The sequence below is a fragment of the Neolamprologus brichardi genome, chromosome 22 (genome assembly GCF_056152115.1).
Source record: "Neolamprologus brichardi isolate AB-2024 chromosome 22, ASM5615211v1, whole genome shotgun sequence".
NCBI lineage: Eukaryota > Metazoa > Chordata > Actinopteri > Cichliformes > Cichlidae > Neolamprologus > Neolamprologus brichardi.
The window spans coordinates 3,371,787-3,393,020 of NC_142124.1; the positions used below are offsets into that span (position 1 = coordinate 3,371,787).

At 40.2% G+C, this 21,234-nt stretch overlaps 2 gene segments (V, D, J or C); one reads left to right on the forward strand and one right to left on the reverse strand.

The window, feature by feature from the left end:
• LOC148096601 (Ig kappa chain V-III region MOPC 63-like) overlaps positions 1–21,234 on the forward strand; it is a 104,850-nt gene that overhangs the window by 8,029 nt on the left and 75,587 nt on the right.
• On the reverse strand, positions 3,188–4,566 carry LOC148096602 (Ig kappa-b4 chain C region-like). The segment is given in 2 exon segments: positions 3,188–3,671; positions 4,411–4,566. Coding segments are annotated over 2 exon segments (465 nt in total).

Consider the following 21,234-nt stretch of genomic DNA (forward strand, 5'->3'; position numbering starts at 1 on the left):
TACAGCAACCATCTACATCGACATTATGGATGAATCTGGAGCGTGACATTGTTAGAAAGTAGGAGTGTAAAACAATGCTTCAACTGGGAACTGGGAACACTGGTCTCTCCTCAATAACTCTAGTGTGAGGAGGCCTTGGGTGACCTCACAGAGCCCACCTTCATCCGCAGGTTTACATTGAATTCAGTGAACTGTCTTTCTGCAGCACACTGGGACTCCAGAAGTTTCTGTCAGGTGTTTTTTAAATATTTTTATCTGCTCTGACAGTCACTCACTGATGTACTCTCAACAGATCCATCAGCAAACACAACATTCTTTCTCCCGGTCCTATCCACCAGTCATGTCTGTCCCGTTTGTAAAATAAATACATAATTATAATAAAGGTCAATCAAATGGACCAATAAGGAAATGACCATGATGATCCACTTGGTAAAATAAATGCGCTTGGCATCTTTCTTGGCCTTAAGACAACAATTCTGATGGCTAAAGATCCAAACGGGACACACAAAAACCACAACATGGGACCCTCTGTTAACATACAACGTAAACAATCTACCTGGTCTGGAACTGGAACCTTGAATGTCTTTGTTTGCCCTAGAACAGTTCTGTAAAAACAATTTATTTTATTTCTGTATGTGTGTGTGAGTTTTGGGTTATTTTGTTTGTTTGTTTCCCTTTTCCTGTCTTGATATTATCTGTCTTCATCATCTGTAAGGATTGTTGTTTTGTGGTTATCTGTAAAATAATAAGAATGCTATGTATAATAATTGCTAAACTACAAATAAAGAGTAAAAAATGCTGGATCACAGACTCAGCCCCTGACAGTGGGCCTGTTTCAGAGCAACGTGAGTGGAGCTGTGATTTCTGCTAGTCGGCGACCCCGCTGAATTTCCTGGCAGTTGCAAGCGGCCGGAGTTACTTCATAACTGGATTTAGCAGAGAGAAGATGACTGGATGGATCGTATGTTGGGTGGCGAGAAAATTGCTAGAAAGTTTTCCGGGGCTTCAGTCGGGCTTCAGTCTCTCGGAAGCACCACCATGACATTGAGTATGTTTGAATTTCTTGGATTGCTGGAGGGAACAATGATGAAGAAGAGCTGGGTGTTCTTTGTCTGATGTGCTGGCAGATAAGGTATTCATTGAGAACGAACTTTCTTTACACATAAAAGAGAAGAAACAACTTGTAGAACTGGGGGAACATATAAGAACCGGAGGGAGGATGTTTAGAGCCTTGGTCCCGCTCCTGAAAATCATATACTTTACTTCCAATTAAGGAAGGACATCCTGGTACAAACTAACCTGAGGAAGGATCTAGAGATATGCAGAATGGAAGTACTGTCAGAAAGAATGAAATGAACAGATTCAAAAATATAAGATGACAGAAAAAGCCATTTGATATTAACTGCATATTTGTATTTCTAATGCACATAATCACAAACATGAAACACTGTGCAAAACAACAGCATAAAAACAAACAAACCAAAAAATCCATTGACTGTGCTGGAGTCAGTCAGATGATTTCCATAGAGAGGCACTTTGCATCAGCAGCACCATGCTCCAGTGCTCTGGGAGAGTTTATAGTCCTGAGAGTTGAACACTGGATGACTGACAGCTGTCCTTCATCACAACAGAAGCCACAGAAATCCTCCTCATCAAAAACATGACTTTGATCTGCGTCCTCATCTGGACTCTCCTCTGCTGCTGCTTCACAGGTAAAGTCCAGAGAATCAAACTCCTCTCCTCTATCAACATCTGTCCCTCTGAAATGAAGCCCACAAAACCATGAAGCTGCTTTATGTTTTTGTCTCTGTGTCCTCAGAGTCCAGAGGACAGATCACAGTGACTCAGCCTGGAGCAGTGAGCTCTGCTGTGGGAGGAACTGTGAGCATCAAGTGTACAACCAGTCAGAATGTTTATAGCTCTTACGCTTTAGCCTGGTACCAACAGAAAGATGGAGGAGTTCCTAAACTGCTCATTTACTGGACTAGCAATCGAGATTCAGGGTTTCCAGCTCGTTTTACAGGCAGTGGATCAAACTCTGACTTCACTCTGACCATCAGTGGAGTCCAGGCTGAAGATGCAGCAGTTTATTACTGTCAGAGTTATCATGTTATCAACAGTCAGCATGTGTTCACACAGTGAAAAACAGTCGTACAAAAACCTCCCTCAGTCAGACTGAACAGAAACTGAAGTGACTGCTGCAGCTGGAAGATACTGCAGAGACTGATACAGTTCACTGAGGACACACACACACACACACACACACACACACACACACACACACACACACACACACACACACCTCACAGTCTTTCTAAAATAATTGCAAAATCATTTCTTAGGCTTTGATAAAACTCCAACTTTCATAACTAATGTTTATGTGGGTTTGACTCAAAACATCAGACTTGTGTCCATCCTGACGAGCTAGCACAGAAGAACATGTGAAACACAAAACAGTTGATACTGTGAGTCAGATCTGTGATGAAGAAACTCTCCTGTAAATATTCAAACTGGGAAGTAGTTATTAAATGAGAATATTTTAGTAAACTGCAGTACTGATATATGTATGTATGTAGATTGCTCAGCTACATTCTTGGTCACAGAAATATTTCACATGATTTGATCTGAAGATTTAAAGTTTACTTCATCAAGTCTTTAACTTCATCTTTGTGACATAAATTATTCTGACATTTACACTTTTTAACCTGCACTGATGTTCTGAAAGAGACATTTTTTAGTGTCTCCTATGTTGATGAAGAAAGTTTAGTTTTTCTTTGGGTTATTTTATCAATTCTGACTTTGATGAAAACCAGGACGGGTCTCATCATGGGTCACATGCAGGTTACAATAATCTGTCACCATGTTTTCTGCTTCTTCTACACCCAACAGCAAATATCATCACAAATCCAACATGATGGAAAATTATGCATCTACAAAAGACTTTAAAACTATTTATAACAGGGAGCAGCTGTTGGCTGTGATTCTATTTTTAACTTATTGCTTTTTATTTTCTTTTTTTTAGTTGTTTTCATTTTTTTACATTTACAGTCTGATGTGATACAGCACATGTGATTCTCTCAGTCAAAGTTACTGAAGCAGAGATTTTCATGTATGGAAGCATCACTGCTGAACCTGAAGGATGATTATCAGACAGAAGAGCAGCTGAATGGAAACACATGAAAACCACTATTTGAAGACCTCAGTTTTTATTTGAAGTATTAAAACCATCAACAGTGCCACAAGCATGAAAACATGAAAACTATCAAAGCAATACAGACACAGAGGGAGCAGACTGAGAGAAGCTGCAGACTAAAGCCAGTATCAGAGTCCCAGTGAGTCAGCTCAGGACTGGGAACACTGGTCTGTCATCAGAGTCTCTGAGAGTGGAGTGTGGGAGCCCTGGGTGGCCTCACAGGTCACAGAGCCCACCTTCTCCCACTGGTCTGCAGGGAGCCTCAGGGTGCTGCTCCAGCTGTAGTGGCCGTCATTCTGCAGCACCACGGGGCTCCTGCTCTCCTCCCAGCTGATGCTGCCACTGCCATCCACCTTCCAGGACAGCCTCCAGTCTGAGGGGAAGCCCTTGTTGGCCACACACATGACTGTAGCCTTCCCCTGCTGCAGCTCCTCACTAGAGGGCGCCAGCACGCTCAGGGAGGGGGGGACTCGACCCACTGCAGAGAGAGAGATGTTAGAGAAACTGGGAGTTGAAACTGATCTCCAGCTGTTTCACTTCCCTCTCTGAGCTTGGTAACCATGGTAACAGACAGGCTTCACTGCTGAACCATGGCAACAGACGAGTTTCAGTACCAAAGATAAAAATATTAAAGCGTTTCTTTGACTTCTGATGTTCTCGTCTGTAATCTGTGAACTATTTCTTAGTTTTATAATTAGAATTAAAATAATCAGTGAATTAATTCATCAAAATATTATCAAGACTCAAGATTTCAACATTTTATATATTAAACAGGAAAAAAAACAAACATATTTTTTCTGTATTTGGGATCAATAAAAAAGATTAACGACACATTACATCTCATAAACTGAGCCCACCTCGGTCAGCATAGGTAACCATATTGCAGTGTAGTCATTTTAAATAGAGAAATAAAATTGATCACAAAATATTTGCAGTTACTTCAGCAAAAGGTTAAAACATGGAATCAAAAATGTGCCATCAATGTACTGTTTCTGAAGATTCTAAAATTCTATTTAAAAAGTTTTAAAATTTGAGTTTCAGTGAAACAAAATGCTCAAGAAGATTTTATTGTGAAAGCATAATTACATAATAAATACATAATTATTAATTTATCTCTTAACTGCAAAATTATGAGATAAATGAAGCATTTATATAAGATTATAAAATCAACATTAGAAATATATAATTTAGCTCATAAATGAGTCAAATGTACTTACAGTTAACATCCAGTCTGGTTCCTCCACCAAAAGTCCACCACAGTGATACAAACTCATTGAGGCGCCGTACAAAAACCTCTAACTGTAGAGAGACACGGCTCTCTGACTCTGAAACAAACAAACTCAACAAAATCATTCACTGTTTGAATAATTTTATAAGCATAACAACTGAAACAAGAAACTGTGCAACAATTTTCCAAAATCACTATATATAAAATATAATTTGAGGCAAATAGTTCAAATTTGTATGAAGTGAATTATTTCATATAATGTTTCACATTTAACTAAAGATTTTAATAAAATTTTGATTTATAACTTTGGACTAAATTTCCAAAGACATTTTGCAAAATTACTGCATTTGGACAAGAAGAAAGAAATATTTATTCTTTTCTAATGAAATTACTGTGAGATCTTAAGGAACATTTCTCCTCTAAAATCAGGTCAGATTTAAACAAATCAGCTTTCACCTTCTTAATTATGCTCCACAAAACATTTTTTGACATATTTCTCAATAATATCATGAAATGATTGATTTAATGATAAACAGCATCATCACATTGATCCAAGTCTGTGCTGGAGTCGTTCATTTCCATAGAGAGGCACTTTGCATCAGCAGCACCATGCTCCAGTGCTCTGGGAGAGTTTATAGTCCTGAGAGTTGAACACTGGATGACTGACAGCTGTCCTTCATCACAACAGAAGCCACAGAAATCCTCCTCATCAAAAACATGACTTTGATCTGCGTCCTCATCTGGACTCTCCTCTGCTGCTGCTTCACAGGTAAAGTCCAGAGAATCAAACTCCTCTCCTCTATCAACATCTGTCCCTCTGAAATGAAGCCCACAAAACCATGAAGCTGCTTTATGTTTTTGTCTCTGTGTCCTCAGAGTCCAGAGGACAGATCACAGTGACTCAGCCTGGAGCAGTGAGCTCTGCTGTGGGAGGATCTGTGAGCATCAAGTGTACGACCAGTCAGGATGTTTATGGCTCTTTCGCTTTAGCCTGGTACCAACAGAAAGATGGAGGAGTTCCTAAACGTCTCATTTACTGGACTAGCAATCGATATTCAGGGATTCCAGCTCGTTTTACAGGCAGTGGATCAAACTCTGACTTCACTCTGACCATCAGTGGAGTCCAGGCTGAAGATGCAGCAGTTTATTACTGTCAGAGTTATCACAACATCAACAGTCAGCGTGTGTTCACACAGTGAAAAACAGTCGTACAAAAACCTCCCTCAGTCAGACTGAACAGAAACTGAAGTGACTGCTGCAGCTGGAAGATACTGCAGAGACTGATACAGTTCACTGAGGACACACACACACACACACACACACACACACACACACACACACACACACAGCTTTTCAGGCAACTTTCACAAAATGCAATGATATCCAAATCTCATAATCATATCAATTTAAACCAGGACTTTTTTGTTTTCTATTAAATAAATATTAGTGTTTTTATTTTTTATTTTTGATAAAGTGAAAAATATTTAAAGTCTTGTAAAAACAACGAGTCTCCAAACACTTTTCAGATGGCTGATCCCCAATCAAATAGCAATAATGCTAATACTGATATCAAAAATATTCATTAAAGTCAGAAAATAGTATTATGTATTCAGTCTGAAAATGTACAAATTGCAACATTACTTCATTGTTTACTTTGATGCTGTTTATTAATTGTATCTCAATACTGGTATGACCTTTTTGACAACACAAAATATTTGCTTCATTCATTAAAATGTTGAAATAATAGTTAAAATAAATAAAAAATAATAATAGTTTTAATAATCTGTGAAAAATGAAGGGAGAAAATTAATGATTAATAAATATAATATTTTTATTTACAAACATTATCATTGTTATCAAGATAATACATAGGAATACAAGTTATTTACAAACAAACACGATTTACTGTGTGTTAACACAGTAAATCTAATTAGCCTGTTGATTTATCCATTATACCTCTTTTTTTCTTTTTCTTTAACTAGTTTATTTATTTCAATGAATCAGTATGTTTGTAACCAGATCAAAACTGTTATTTAATAAAATGTGTTAAATGTTTTTTTTTATTTTGAAATCTGTGTTAATGTATTTATAAACATATATAACAAACAGCAGAAATAACAGGACATGTTCTACCTCAAGGTAGCCATTCTACAATTAGGATACATAACAGTGCTGGACAACAGCCCGTGGCAGGCCTTCAAGGATAAAAGTGCACGTGGCTAAAATATGTGCCTGCAAACAAAGCAGAGGTGAGTCCGCTGAGGATTTCATCCATCGCCTGATGACAACTTTGGAGGCCAACAGTGGCATTGTTAAGCCTAACGACCAGGATGGAGCAAACGCCACCCCCTATGAAAGTCACCTCTGTGGGGTTATTTATCGAGGACTGAGACCAGATGTAGCACCTGAGGTCCAGCAACTCTACGTAGGGGGAGAGGTCCAACGAAGGCTGGCCGAATTACGCCGAAATGCTCGCTATGCCCAAGGAAGGCTGCACACAAAGGAAGTGGCAAAAGAAGTAAAACACAGTCCTGACCCCCACCATGCAGCAGGGACACCGTACAGCACTGCACCAAAAAGAAACACAGGCCAACGAGGGAGGAGGGGAAGAGACAGAGCTTCAGGCTGTGGTTTGCCCATGTCGCCATTAAAAAAGAGCAAGGTGAAACAATGCAGGCAACGAAGACCAGCTTACACTCATGAACATGCTCATATCTCTCATCAATGTTAAAACAGGAAAAACTTAACAGACACTAGCTATCAAATGAGTGTCAACTCTTTAATGAGCACATTGCAATGTGTTTATAGGATTAATCATAAAAAACTGCTTTATTTAATCATTTCATTCCTAACAAGTTCATCCTGCTGACAATTAACTCTCCAGGTTGCAGGTTAACTTTTTTTTGTAATAAAAAAAAAAAGAGAGAGAGAGAGAGAGAGAGAGAGAGAGAGAGAGAGAGAGAGAGAGAGAGAGAGAGAGACTCCAGTGATCAATGTAGTTGTATATATTATGTGTATACTATAGTAAAATTGTAAGATGCTTTCTGAACATGGGAACAACATGAGAGGTTTACTGTATGAAGGAAACTCTGTTTGTGACAATTGTAAACATGCATTTATGTTATCCTGTCAACTTAGTGGGTTAACAATTGACATGTAAATAAGTTGGTTGTCTCTATATGAGGGAAAGATGACTTGATTATAACAGAAGTGATCAGAAAGTTGCAGAGGGTTAAATGAGTCTAGACGGAGTTTCCTGTTTCTGATGTACGGGTGAAATTTTCTCCTAGACACGCACACACACCTGATTACATGTGAACAAACTCACTTTGTAAAATGCATGACAGCATTTCATATGTTTTTTTTTTTATTTTGGGACAAAAGTTCAATAAAATAATTGGGCATGTAACAAAAATTAGTGCAACAGTGCAAACCTTGGAGAGAAATTTCCATTCCAGGGATAAAACGTTGCAATGGGGAGTTTAAGAAATGTCTAACGGCAAACATGAGTGTTGTGTGAACTGTGTGGCTGCTAAAAAAAGCTGTCTGTGGATTCAGCAGGTGGAACTATGCCAGTTGACCCCAGACTCTCCAGAATTGTGTGATATCTCAGAGCACTTGTGGACAACCAGCAATTATGATTTGGGGGAGATGAACGAGCGTAGTGACTCCTTAGTCAGATTTCAAAAAAAGTAAAGCAGTAAATGCAGCACAATGCACAACAACAAACTTTATTCAAATACTTCTATTGTGTGCTGAACTCTACTTCTACTCAACTATATTCTGGATATTGTACGTTATCACGAGGCTGCATTTACAACATCTGTTTATATGCCCAGGATCTTGTCAATGGGCAAGATACTGAACCCCTACCACCCTCAATGCATCCATCAGAGTTTGAGTGTGACTCTAAAAACAAAGCACCATGTGATGTGCATTTGTGTGTATTGGACTTTTAGTAAAAAGCACTAAAAATGTGCTAAATGAGTAAAGGCTATTTGCCATTTAGAGTTGATGAGTACTAGTATTTGTGTTATTTCTTCCTCTGTTCATGTTAATCCTGTTTGTACAGATGATACTCTGCTTTTTCAATCCACCCTGATAAAATCTTTAGTGTTTAGATTTTTACATTTTCAGAATGAGAGCAAAATGAAAGAAAATAATCTGAATTCAAATAAATTAAAAACAGATCTAAGAAAACACTCAACATTAAAAAAAAAACCCTTCAAAGTGATGATCTGACCAGTGTGACTGTAAAATATAAATGCTGAAGTAAAAAAAAGTGAAAAGACAAATGTGTAGGGAAGATGTTTATTATTTTAAAAACCTTGAAAACATCAAATTTATGAAAAGCAACAAACACATTAAGGATGAAGCGAGTGAGTGAGATTGTTAAAGAGCACAGACTGAAAGCAGGAGCATGAAACCAGTATCAGAGTCAGGTCAGGACTGGGAACACTGGTCTCTCCTGAGTGGCTCTGAGACCAGAGTGTGGGAGCCGTGGGTGGCCTCACAGGTTTTGGACTTTGTTCCCTGTGTTTTGGTTTCTGGCTCCTTGTGTTTCATTTGTTGCGTGCCCTCTGTCCTGTTTCCCCCACCACCCACCCTGGTTGAGTTGTTTTTTAGTTTTCGGTGTTCTGGGGAGGGGGGGGGGGGGGGGGGGGGGGGGGAGTTACTGTTAGGGTCCCTGGGTCATCGACCCAGTGTTTTGTGTTTTTGGTTCTTTGATTTTGTTATTTCATTATATTCTAGCTTTGCTTTATGGGTTTTAGGACTGTCTGTTCCGTCTGCCTGTTCATGTAAGTTTATTTGGATTTTTGTTACGTTTTGCCATCCAGCAATAAAAGCTGAGTTTTGAGTTACTTTCCGCCTCCGAGTGTCTGCACATTGGGTCCTTCTACTTCCACTCCTGCCTGCACACAGTCCTAACCTGACACCTGCCTACACATACAGGGTTTTTTTTTGTTTTTTTTTTAAATGAGTTTTTATTTCTATTTTGGAATTCTGTCTACAAATAATGGTGTTTTAGGAAGTTTTGAAAATTCCTTCCAGGTAGAGAAGACTGTGCTCTGTGCTGTTCTAACTGTGAAGGCTTCTAACTGGTAAACATTATGATTCAATTCGGGTTTTATCACCATGTGTTGCTTTGGTTTACTTTTGACTCACACACACACACACACACACACACACACACACACACACACACACACACACTCTTTCAAACGACTTCACTTACATTTATTCGTGAACAGTTAAATGAACTTCAGTAAATGTTTCCCCATCACAGCTTTTCTCAGTTGCTTTGGTGAAAGTCTTCAGGAACATCAGGAACGTCATTCTCACCACTCTTAATACAGCTCTCAAAATATGTAAGGCCTTTTTCACAACACAAACTCATCTCTGCAAAAGACACTTCATAAAACACTTTCACCATCGTTTTAAGACATCAAAACAAGTTTTTTTTTGTTTTGTTATTTTTCTCAAAACCTTACCTACTTTGGAAAGAGTACTGCAAAAAATGTAGGCCTAATGTCACAAGGGGCCAAAGGCTGTACGAAACTGGACTCAAGTGCTGGACCACATGTGGAGACAGTTGAGTTTGCTTCACACAAATCTTTATTTGGCACAAAAACACAGAGTTATACTTGGTGTGGGATTCCTGACAAGAAAACGTAGCGTGGTGGTGTGGTGATCAAGAGGGAGAGAGGAAAAGGGGGTTAGTGGGTTCACAGACTTCTCCAGGTGTGATTGGATTTTAAAGAGGAGTATGGCTTATGTTGCAGGTGGAGTTGGTCGTGCTTTGAGGGGAGTAGGTGAAGGTCCAGGTGAGCTGAACAGAGTTAAGATGGGCTGACCTGAGCTCAAAGTGATCCTGTGTGAAGCAGTGGCAAGAGGGCAGCAGGTGTGATATTGAAATCCTTCCCAGGAGATGGAGCACGAAACTGCAGTGAGAATGGCCGAGTGCATAGACTTGGGCAAGGAGCATGAAGCATGGTACCCTGTTACCACCGAGGGTAAGTTGGCAAACTAGCAGTGAAGAGACGGCAACGCTGGTCTTAAATATCCTGAGTGGGTTGCTCCAGATTGGCTCCATGTGAGGAGATGACGGCTCTGCCCAGGGGCAGACACAGGAGAACATGGACTTAGTGGAAATTTACCAGCAGCTCACCCGGACTGTGACAGCTAATGAGAAGTTTAAAACTGTTTTCAGAAACAAAAATCAAATCTGATGTTTTTTTGTATTTTTTTAACCTTACAAAACTGGTGAAATGGAGAAAAGCAAAATAATACTCATTAAACTATATGTGTGTTCAGTTCACATTATCGACACATTCTCAGCCTGGCTGGGGGGCTTCTTTGCCTCCCCCCTGCTGTGTACCCGGCCTGGAGGCTGCGGTCTGTGCAGACGGCTCCCTGTGATAGTGTTTCCTCACCTGGCTCATGTGTGCCCAGCCCAATTTTACTCTGTAAGTGTGTGTGTGTGTGTGTGTGGGGGGGGGGTATGTATGTATCCATGATCGTTTATGTTAATGAGAGTGTGGGGAGTAAGTTGGAGGGTGGGGTGTGCTGTTACAAGCAGCACACCCCACCCTTTTAGGAAAACATGTTGTATCATGCTGTTTGAACCATATATAATTTTGGATCACACCCATCTGAATGGTGTCCTATAGCAAAATCTTAAAATTGACATTGAACTTATTTTTAAAAATAATCAATTAGTAGTTCTTCAAACCCATCAGGATCTTCGTGGGGTACAGAATGTTGTAAAAACAAATGGTGAAGTCCAGACCTTTACTTTTTCACATTGTGCCTCTAAACTTGGTCAGATGATTTCCATAGAGGCACTTTGCATCAGCAGCACCATGCTCCAGTGCTCTGGGAGAGTTTATAGTCCTGAGAGTTGAACACTGGATGACTGACAGCTGTCCTTCATCACAACAGAAGCCACAGAAATCCTCCTCATCAAAAACATGACTTTGATCTGCGTCCTCATCTGGACTCTCCTCTGCTGCTGCTTCACAGGTAAAGTCCAGAGAATCAAACTCCTCTCCTCTATCAACATCTGTCCCTCTGAAATGAAGCCCACAAAACCATGAAGCTGCTTTATGTTTTTGTCTCTGTGTCCTCAGAGTCCAGAGGACAGATCACAGTGACTCAGCCTGGAGCAGTGAGCTCTGCTGTGGGAGGATCTGTGAGCATCAAGTGTACGACCAGTCAGGATGTTTATGGCTCTTTCGCTTTAGCCTGGTACCAACAGAAAGATAGAGGAGTTCCTAAACGTCTCATTTACTGGACTAGCAATCGATATTCAGGGATTCCAGCTCGTTTTACAGGCAGTGGATCAAACTCTGACTTCACTCTGACCATCAGTGGAGTCCAGGCTGAAGATGCAGCAGTTTATTACTGTCAGAGTTATCACAACATCAACAGTCAGCGTGTGTTCACACAGTGAAAAACAGTCGTACAAAAACCTCCCTCAGTCAGACTGAACAGAAACTGAAGTGACTGCTGCAGCTGGAAGATACTGCAGAGACTGATACAGTTCACTGAGGACACACACACACACACACACACACACACACACACACACACACACACACACACACACACACACACACAAGCTATAGTGAAACAATATTTCCAACATAATTACTGGATTGTCCCTTTAGCAGCAGGTTCTCTAACTATTGCAAACAAGAGCTTAATAACATGTAAATGGTAAATGGCCTGTATTTGTATAGCGCTTTTCTAGTCCTTAAGGGCGCTTTACACTACATTCAGTCATTCACCCATTCACACACGCATTCACACACTGGTGATGGCAGCTACATTGTAGCCACAGCTGCCCTGGGGCGCACTGACAGAGGCGAGGCTGCCGGACACTGGCGCCATCGGGCCCTCTGACCACCACCAACATCTAAAACTAGACGGCGTTGTTTGAAATGTGGAAAGAAACGGTCATTTTAATAAGTCACTAACTTTACGCTGATATTCATGTCTAAAGTTGCTTTAGTAGTTAAGTGATAAGACTGAGTTTGTGGACCTGGCCAACAAATAAATATATATTTAGTGTAAGAATGAATAAGATTACAGACTTTGTTTTACAGACTCTTCACTTCATGGTGACTTGACTATATTATGACTCTTGTTATTTTACAGGAGATGAAAAAGTGTGTCTGTGTTTTGTCAGGCTTGTCAGTGATCATTGCTCATCTGCCTTCACACATATGACCTTGAGTGAAATCCCCTTCTTAATCCAGAGGGTGATGTCAGCCCACCCTTTGCAACTATAACAGCTTCAACTCTCCTGGGAAGCCTTGCCACCAGGTTTAGGAGCAGGGCCGGCTGTACGCTGGGGCAAGAGGGGGCCACACCCCTTTAAGCCAAGCTTTTAGAAGTTGAGAAAGAAAATAATAGATTGCCCACAAATTGAATATTGACAAGAGTTACTACAGTAAATTTCCCTGAAAAAGGCACAAATGAGATGATAGGTTTCACGTCTCGTTCGCTCTTTCACTCTGTGTCCTGTTTGTGCGCAGGCTCACACAGCACTCGGCAGAGAACACCCACTCCCCCCCCCCCCCCCCCCTCCCCCCAGCTAAACATCTAATCACTGTTAGTATGTAAATAACCCGTGTCAGGTTTTTCAGTAGGCAGGGCAGAGCAAATGTGACCAGCTAATTTCTGCTGTCAAAATTATAATGACTGTAACTGATAGTGAATTATTTTAATGTTCTTCATTGTATTTGTTAGAAATATATAAATATTTAATTTTCCTTTGATTGAAGGACTTTTTTGTGAAACTTGGTGGAGCGGAAGTCATGTTGAGAATAGACTCGTTTTTTAGTGACATAAAGCAAGTAAAGCACAGGTGCACTGTGGGTTTTGCTGTGATGTTTCTACATGTAACTGCTTTTATTTAAATTAGCTCTCATGATGACGATGCTGAACGATCCTGTTGGGAAACTTGGAATAAATCATCTAAACAAACAACTTGTCCACGTGGTGGCTGATGGGAGTAACAGTGACTCGTAAGCAGTGTTGGTCAAGTTACTTGAAAAAAGTAATCAGTAACTAATTACGGATTACTTCCCCAAAAAAGTAATCCCATTACTTTACTGATTACTTATTTTCAAAAGTAATTAATTACTTAGTTACTTTTTAAAAACACGATTTACAACCTGAATAGGTGATAAAGCGATAGATCTTTCAGCCCAATTCTACTTTTTCTGCATAATCCATCATACAAAATGTAATCAAATGGAAAAGTCTCTTTTTAAAACTTGTTTTATTAGTTTTAATCTTTTAACTTTATGCATCAAGCAAAAATTTAATTATCTGCAACATTCTCTGACTGGAAGAAATTAGTTTAATATTTAAACCTATTTTCTGCACATTCCAGCACATAAAATAAAATATTTTTTGTGTTTACACTCAGTCTTTCAAATAGATGCAAGTAAAACACAGCAGAAAATAAATAAAGTCAAAGACTAGCGGTCCTTTTGCTCTATTTTCACCTGTAAAGCAGGAGTGGGGCAGGCGGAGGGTTACCCTGGTGCAGGTGTGCAGCGGTCAGTGGAAGAATCCGCGAGTTTCTCTGTGAGTTTCCCATTACGTCGTAGCTACTCGGTGCTTGTTTGGAAGTTTAGGGGTTTTTCGCTGTAAAAAGAAGTTTTCTTCCCACGCACAACGGACACTAATTTTTTTGTCACTTTTTATGGAATCAAACTCAAAGTAAGGTCAGTACTTCCACGCTTTAAACGCTGCACGCTCATACTCTCTCTGCACTCGATATATGATCCATTGTTGATCTGCACACAGCTGTTGTCACGAACGTCGCACTCGCTTACGTCACTGTCATGAGACATTCTCGCAAAGAAATCACGGTTTTAGTAACGCAGTAACGCAGCGTTCCTACGGGAAAGTAACGGTAATCTAATTACCGTTTTTGCAATAGTAATCCCTTACTTTACTCGTTACCTGAAAAAAGTAGTCGGATTACAGTAACACGTTACAAGTATCGTGTTACTGCCCGTCTCTGCTCGTGAGATTATTAACAACTGACAAATCCATCTATATTTGTACAGTGAGTGGGGGACGAGGCCATTGTTCTTCTTACAGCTTCAGTCTGGTAGAGACGTGTTTCTTTCTCAATCCCACAAACACCACTGTGAGCCTGTCTGCTGCACAGAGCCGACTCGAGGACCTGTGTCAGTAAGACCCAACACAAAGCCCCGCCCAGTTTTCATCTCTGCAACCAACAGTTTCCTCGTTTCATACATTGATGTAATCAGAGCGATTTTAGTGAAGATTATTTACTTTTGTTACATTATAGAAAGAGGAATTTGATAATCTTGGCCCACGAGGAATCCATAACAAATAACTTGGATATGGATAAATCTGTAAGAGTTTTTGGAAAGGGAAACAGGAGACTGTTGAATTAAGGAGAAAGGAGAGTTGAGCTGTACAGCTCTAAAAGTGGACTAAAAGTGCAATCAATTACATGACAAACACAGTTATCCAGAGCACCACACCACCACCCCTTTCCTGCCTCCATTACCCACCATGTGACCCCCTGTACATTTCTGTCAGCCCCCTCATATATGCCTGTCTACAATTGGCTGAGGTGTTTATCGTAACGTTTGACCACTTTCACAGAAGCACATTTGTGAGGTCAGACACTGATGTTGGTTTACAGTCTCTGCTTCAGTTCATCCAGCACCTTTAAATAACCCCACATAATCCCTCCTCCATCTAATTTTACACTTGACACAATGCAGTCAGACAGAAACTGTTCTCCCAGCAACCGCCAAACCCAGACTCGTCTATCAGATTGCCGGATTTAGAAGACTCATCAATCTAGAACACGTATGCACTGCTCTAGAGTCTGATAGAGTTCACTGAGGACACACACACACACACACTATAAGATAAAACATGTAAGAGTGTAACACAATCTGAACTCCCAAAGTTGTGACAATCTAAAGTGCTGTACAATAATAATAACTCGCTTTACATATTTTTCTCAATAGAAGCAAATATCTAAGGAGGAACGATCAGTCAGTTATTTGTCAATAATGGAATTTGAATCACTAAATTCTTATCAGTTCTCATCTGTAATTTTGAATCAACTTTTCAGGCAGTTTTTAGGATATCCTGATAATAACGAACTCCAGTAGTCCAGAGTCAGTCAGATGATTTCCATAGAGAGGCACTTTGCATCAGCAGCACCATGCTCCAGTGCTCTGGGAGAGTTTATAGTCCTGAGAGTTGAACACTGGATGACTGACAGCTGTCCTTCATCACAACAGAAGCCACAGAAATCCTCCTCATCAAAAACATGACTTTGATCTGCGTCCTCATCTGGACTCTCCTCTGCTGCTGCTTCACAGGTAAAGTCCAGAGAATCAATCTCCTCTCCTCTATCAACATCTGTCCCTCTGAAATGAAGCCCACAAAACCATGAAGCTGCTTTATGTTTTTGTCTCTGTGTCCTCAGAGTCCAGAGGACAGATCACAGTGACTCAGCCTGGAGCAGTGAGCTCTGCTGTGGGAGGATCTGTGAGCATCAAGTGTACGACCAGTCAGGATGTTTATGGCAACAACTATATGTTCTGGTACCAACAGAAAGATGGAGGAGTTCCTAAACTGCTCATTACCTATGTTAGCACTCGACAATCAGGGATTCCAGCTCGTTTTACAGGCAGTGGATCAAACTCTGACTTCACTCTGACCATCAGTGGAGTCCAGGCTGAAGATGCAGCAGTTTATTACTGTCAGAGTTACCACAGCCCAAATGTGTTCACACAGTGAAAAACAGTCGTACAAAAACCTCCCTCAGTCAGACTGAACAGAAACTGAAGTGACTGCTGCAGCTGGAAGATACTGCAGAGACTGATACAGTTCACTGAGGACACACACACACACACACACACACACACACACACACACACACACACACACACACACACACACACACACACACACACACACTTCACAGTCATTCTAAAATAATTGCAAAATCATTTCTTAGGCCTTGATAAAACTCTAACTTTCATAACTAATGTTTATGTGGGTTTGACTCAAAACATCAGACTTGTGTCCATCCTGACGAGCTAGCACAGAAGAACATGTGAAACACAAAACAGTTGATACTGTGAGTCAGATCTGTGATGAAGAAACTCTCCTGTAAATATTCAAACTGGGAAGGAGTTATTAAATGAGAATATTTTAGTAAACTGCAGTACTGATATATGTATGTATGTAGATTGCTCAGCTACATTCTTGGTCACAGAAATATTTCACATGATTTGATCTGAAGATTTAAAGTTTAGTTCATCAAGTCTTTAACTGCCATCCACCTTCCAGGACAGCCTCCAGTCTGAGGGGAAGCCCTTGTTGGCCACACACATGACTGTAGCCTTCCCCTGCTGCAGCTCCTCACTAGAGGGCGCCAGCACGCTCAGGGAGGGGGGGACTCGACCCACTGCAGAGAGAGAGAGAGAGATGTTAGAGAAACTGGGAGTTTGGGTGAAACTGATCTCCAGCTGTTTCACTTCTCTATCTGAGCTTGGTAACCATGGTAACAGACAGGCTTCACTGCTGAACCATGGCAACAGACGAGTTTCAGTACCAACGATAAAAATATTAAAGTGTTTCTTTGACTTCTGATGTTCTCGTCTGTAATCTGTGAACTATTTCTTAGTTTTATAATTACAATTAAAATAATCAGAAATTTTTTTTTTTAGAATTTTATCGTAACTCAAAAATTAAACAATTTTTATATAAAAATGGAAAAAAACAAACAAACTTATTTTTTGGTATATTTGGGAAAAATAAAAATAACTTAATTACAAATTAAATTCCATAAACTGAGCCCAACTTGGTCAGCATGCTTTTAGAGCAGGGGTGGGCAACTCCAGGCCTCGAGGGCCGGTGTCCCTGCAGGTTTTAGATGTGTCCTTGAACCAACACAGCTGGTTTAAATGGCTAAATTAGCTCCTCAACATGTCCTGAAGTTCTCCAGAGGCCTGGTAACGAACTAATTATGTGATTCAGGTGTGTTGACCCAAGGTGAGATCTTAAACCCGCAGGACACCGGCACTCGAGGCCTGGAATTGTCCACCCCTGTTTTAGAGTATGGTTAAATGGTAACCATATGGCAGTATAGTAATTTTAAATCTTCATCAAAGGCGAAATGAAATGGATGACAAATTATTTGCAGATACTTTGGCAAAAGGTTAAAACATAGAAACAAAAATGTGCGAAGTATGAAGAAAAAATTCTAAAAAAGAAAGTTTTAAAACTTTAAGTTTCATTGAAAGAAAATGCTCAAAAAGATTTTAGTGTGAAATAATAATGGCATCATAATTGCATAATTTGTGGAAAAGTACTGTGCACTTTTCTGTTGCACTGTCTTCTGTTTTTTGTAGTTCTTGTATACTTGCACTTTATTATAGTCCTATGTTGATTTACTGTTATGTAGCAGCAGGGTCTTGGAGGAACGCTGTCTCATTTCACTGTGTACTGCACCACTGTATATGGCTGAAATGACAATAAAGCCACTTGAACATGTGGCTTTATTTCTAAAAAATCCAAGACAGTGTGTTCAAAGCAAAAGGAGATAAAAGACCACAAATAAGCTCATTATCAGTAAACCGCCTGACATAACACAACACTCATCCACAAGAAAAACTCGCAAACAACAACAACTGGTAAGCTGCCCGAGTCGCACACAGTGGAGCGCCTGCGGAGAAATAAAATGGTGTCTCTGTTATGGGTCGAATATTTCACATTTCTATCAAGTAAATTATTCCATGCTGTGTTTCAAATCAAACTGAAGAGTCGTGAGTTCATTAGTCTTTGGTGAATAAATAATGACATCGTCTAATATGCCATGTGTCGTTGTTTCTCTCAAGCTATATTTACCAAATTTGGACTCTTTTAACTCTAACACGTCGATCCAAATTCACCCACAGATGTTCAACTGTCTTAAAGTCTGAAGGACTTGAAGGACACTTTATATGATTTATGTCAAACAATAAGTGGTGTCATAAAACGGCTGTGCAGGCAGGCAGGAAAAGACTCAAATGCAGACTCCCAGAAACAGGACGTAAAATCAAAAACCAGCTTTATTTGCAGGGAGACGCTGACCTAAATACACAGAGGGATAACGAGAACACACGAGGAACCCAGCTAACACGAATAACTATAACGAGATAGAACGAACATGGAGACACAAGACCTTCACAATAAAACAGGAAACATGATGTGGGAGCGGAGAAGAGGCAGACGAAAGGGAGTGAGGGAACACGACGGGCTGGGAAACATAGATAAACATGATGGAATGAAACACAAGGAGGAGAAACAAGGCACAAGAACTCACACCACAATATAAACACACAGAGGGAGACACAAAGGGCAACGACACAAGGGGAAATCTAATAACCAAATCTAAACAGAGCAATCCAGGCATTAAAGAATGATCCTTTACATAAACAAGTAGACTTAACATAATACAAAAAAAATGACAAAAACACAGGAAATGCAAACCGCTTGGTCGAATGAGCCAGGACAATGACAAGTGGTCTTGAATCATTTCAGCAAAATGCCGCTGCAGGAGAGCAGCCTTCACATCTCCTCACTGCACGGGCAAATTTTGACTTAATTTCTCATCTGTCTATAAATCATGAAGGGTCCATGTGAGTCACATGCCAAATATGCCATGAAAACTCTTTTTAGACACATCAGATTGATCCAAGTCTGTGCTGGAGTCAGTCAGATGATTTCCATAGAGAGGCACTTTGCATCAGCAGCACCATGCTCCAGTGCTCTGGGAGAGTTTATAGTCCTGAGAGTTGAACACTGGATGACTGACAGCTGTCCTTCATCACAACAGAAGCCACAGAAATCCTCCTCATCAAAAACATGACTTTGATCTGCGTCCTCATCTGGACTCTCCTCTGCTGCTGCTTCACAGGTAAAGTCCAGAGAATCAAACTCCTCTCCTCTATCAACATCTGTCCCTCTGAAATGAAGCCCACAAAACCATGAAGCTGCTTTATGTTTTTGTCTCTGTGTCCTCAGAGTCCAGAGGACAGATCACAGTGACTCAGCCTGGAGCAGTGAGCTCTGCTGTGGGAGGATCTGTGAACATCAAGTGTAGGACCAGTCAGAATGTTTATGTTTGGAACAGCAACCACTATTTACACTGGTACCGACAGAAAGATGGAGGAGTTCCTAAACTGCTCATTCACTCTGCTAGCAGTCGATATTCAGGGATTCCAGCTCGTTTTACAGGCAGTGGATCAAACTCTGACTTCACTCTGACCATCAGTGGAGTCCAGGCTGAAGATGCAGCAGTTTATTACTGTCAGAGTGCTCATGCTATCAACAGTCAGTGGGTGTTCACACAGTGAAAAACAGTCGTACAAAAACCTCCCTCAGTCAGACTGAACAGAAACTGAAGTGACTGCTGCAGCTGGAAGATACTGCAGAGACTGATACAGTTCACTGAGGACACACACACACACACACACACACACACACACACACACACACACACACACACACACACACACACATGAAGACAAAGATCAGCATCAGAATCCTTCATAAGACGGCGCTCAAAATGTCCTTTTATAATATTTATATTTATGGAAAAGAAAATCTCAGTGTCAACCAGAATCATAAAGAAGCTAAAGTTTCCTCCTGTATGTTTAATAATTATTGAACATATTGTTTACTGTCTAAACTTCTAAACCTTATACAAACACACACACAGATACAAGCAACACAGATAACAAAAATACAAACAGCCGAACCTTTCAGTTTCCAGTCAGGACACAGTGTCACACTTTTTTTTAATTTCTTTTCCATATTGACTGTAAGGTTTTGTATTTTGTCCTAAAAGAGAAAAATAAAAAGATTTCTTTATAGATCACAGTCCAGCTGAAATTATCCACATGATTAGCCTCATATTACACCCTTTAAACACTAATATTGAACCTTTAAACAGTCAGTGCAAAGAACTCATGAATGTTGATAAATATGAAGGTTATGATCCAGTTTATTTTCAGTTACATTGTCTCCTTGCAATGACGGCTCATCGCTCGTGCTGCATTACAATGTCGAGTCAACCAGTCGGCCCCAATACAGGAAGTCTGGCTTGAGGAGACTCGCCCAGCTCTTAATGCTGGTCCTCTGAATGTCCACCCTGCTTCCACTGAAGGCGTGAACATACAGAGATGTTCTCTACCCATCACAGGAAACTAGAGGCAGAACTATGAGACTCTACAATGTGTTGTTTTTGTCATCAAGCATGAACTTGTTCTGTATCCTCAAGAGTCCAGAATGATTGAAATATTCTTAAAGAAACATGAAGAGCTTCACAACACTCACATTGCTGTACACACATGTTAATATATAAACTTCAGACAAAGAAACATGTGAGAAAAAGCAGCAGACAGTTGCCTTGTCTTTGTCCTGGTAGGATTTTATGTGGTTTTATGTGATGACTTCTTCATTCTTCCCCCTAAATGTAGGCAGGACTATACAGCATGACAGATATGGGAACACTTACTGAAACATTTTCTCTGAGATCATTTAAAGTCTGGATCATACATGAGACTGAAGGAATTAGAGGAAACAAGTACTACAGCTACTCACTGCTATAAAATATATTTCATGTACTTTTTAATCATGATCAGAATAAATCTGAAGCAATAACTGACTAAATAATATTTACAAATACACAGTTTTATTTAAACAAAGCAAAGTTAATGAACCTAAAGAACAACTAATGTGGTACAAA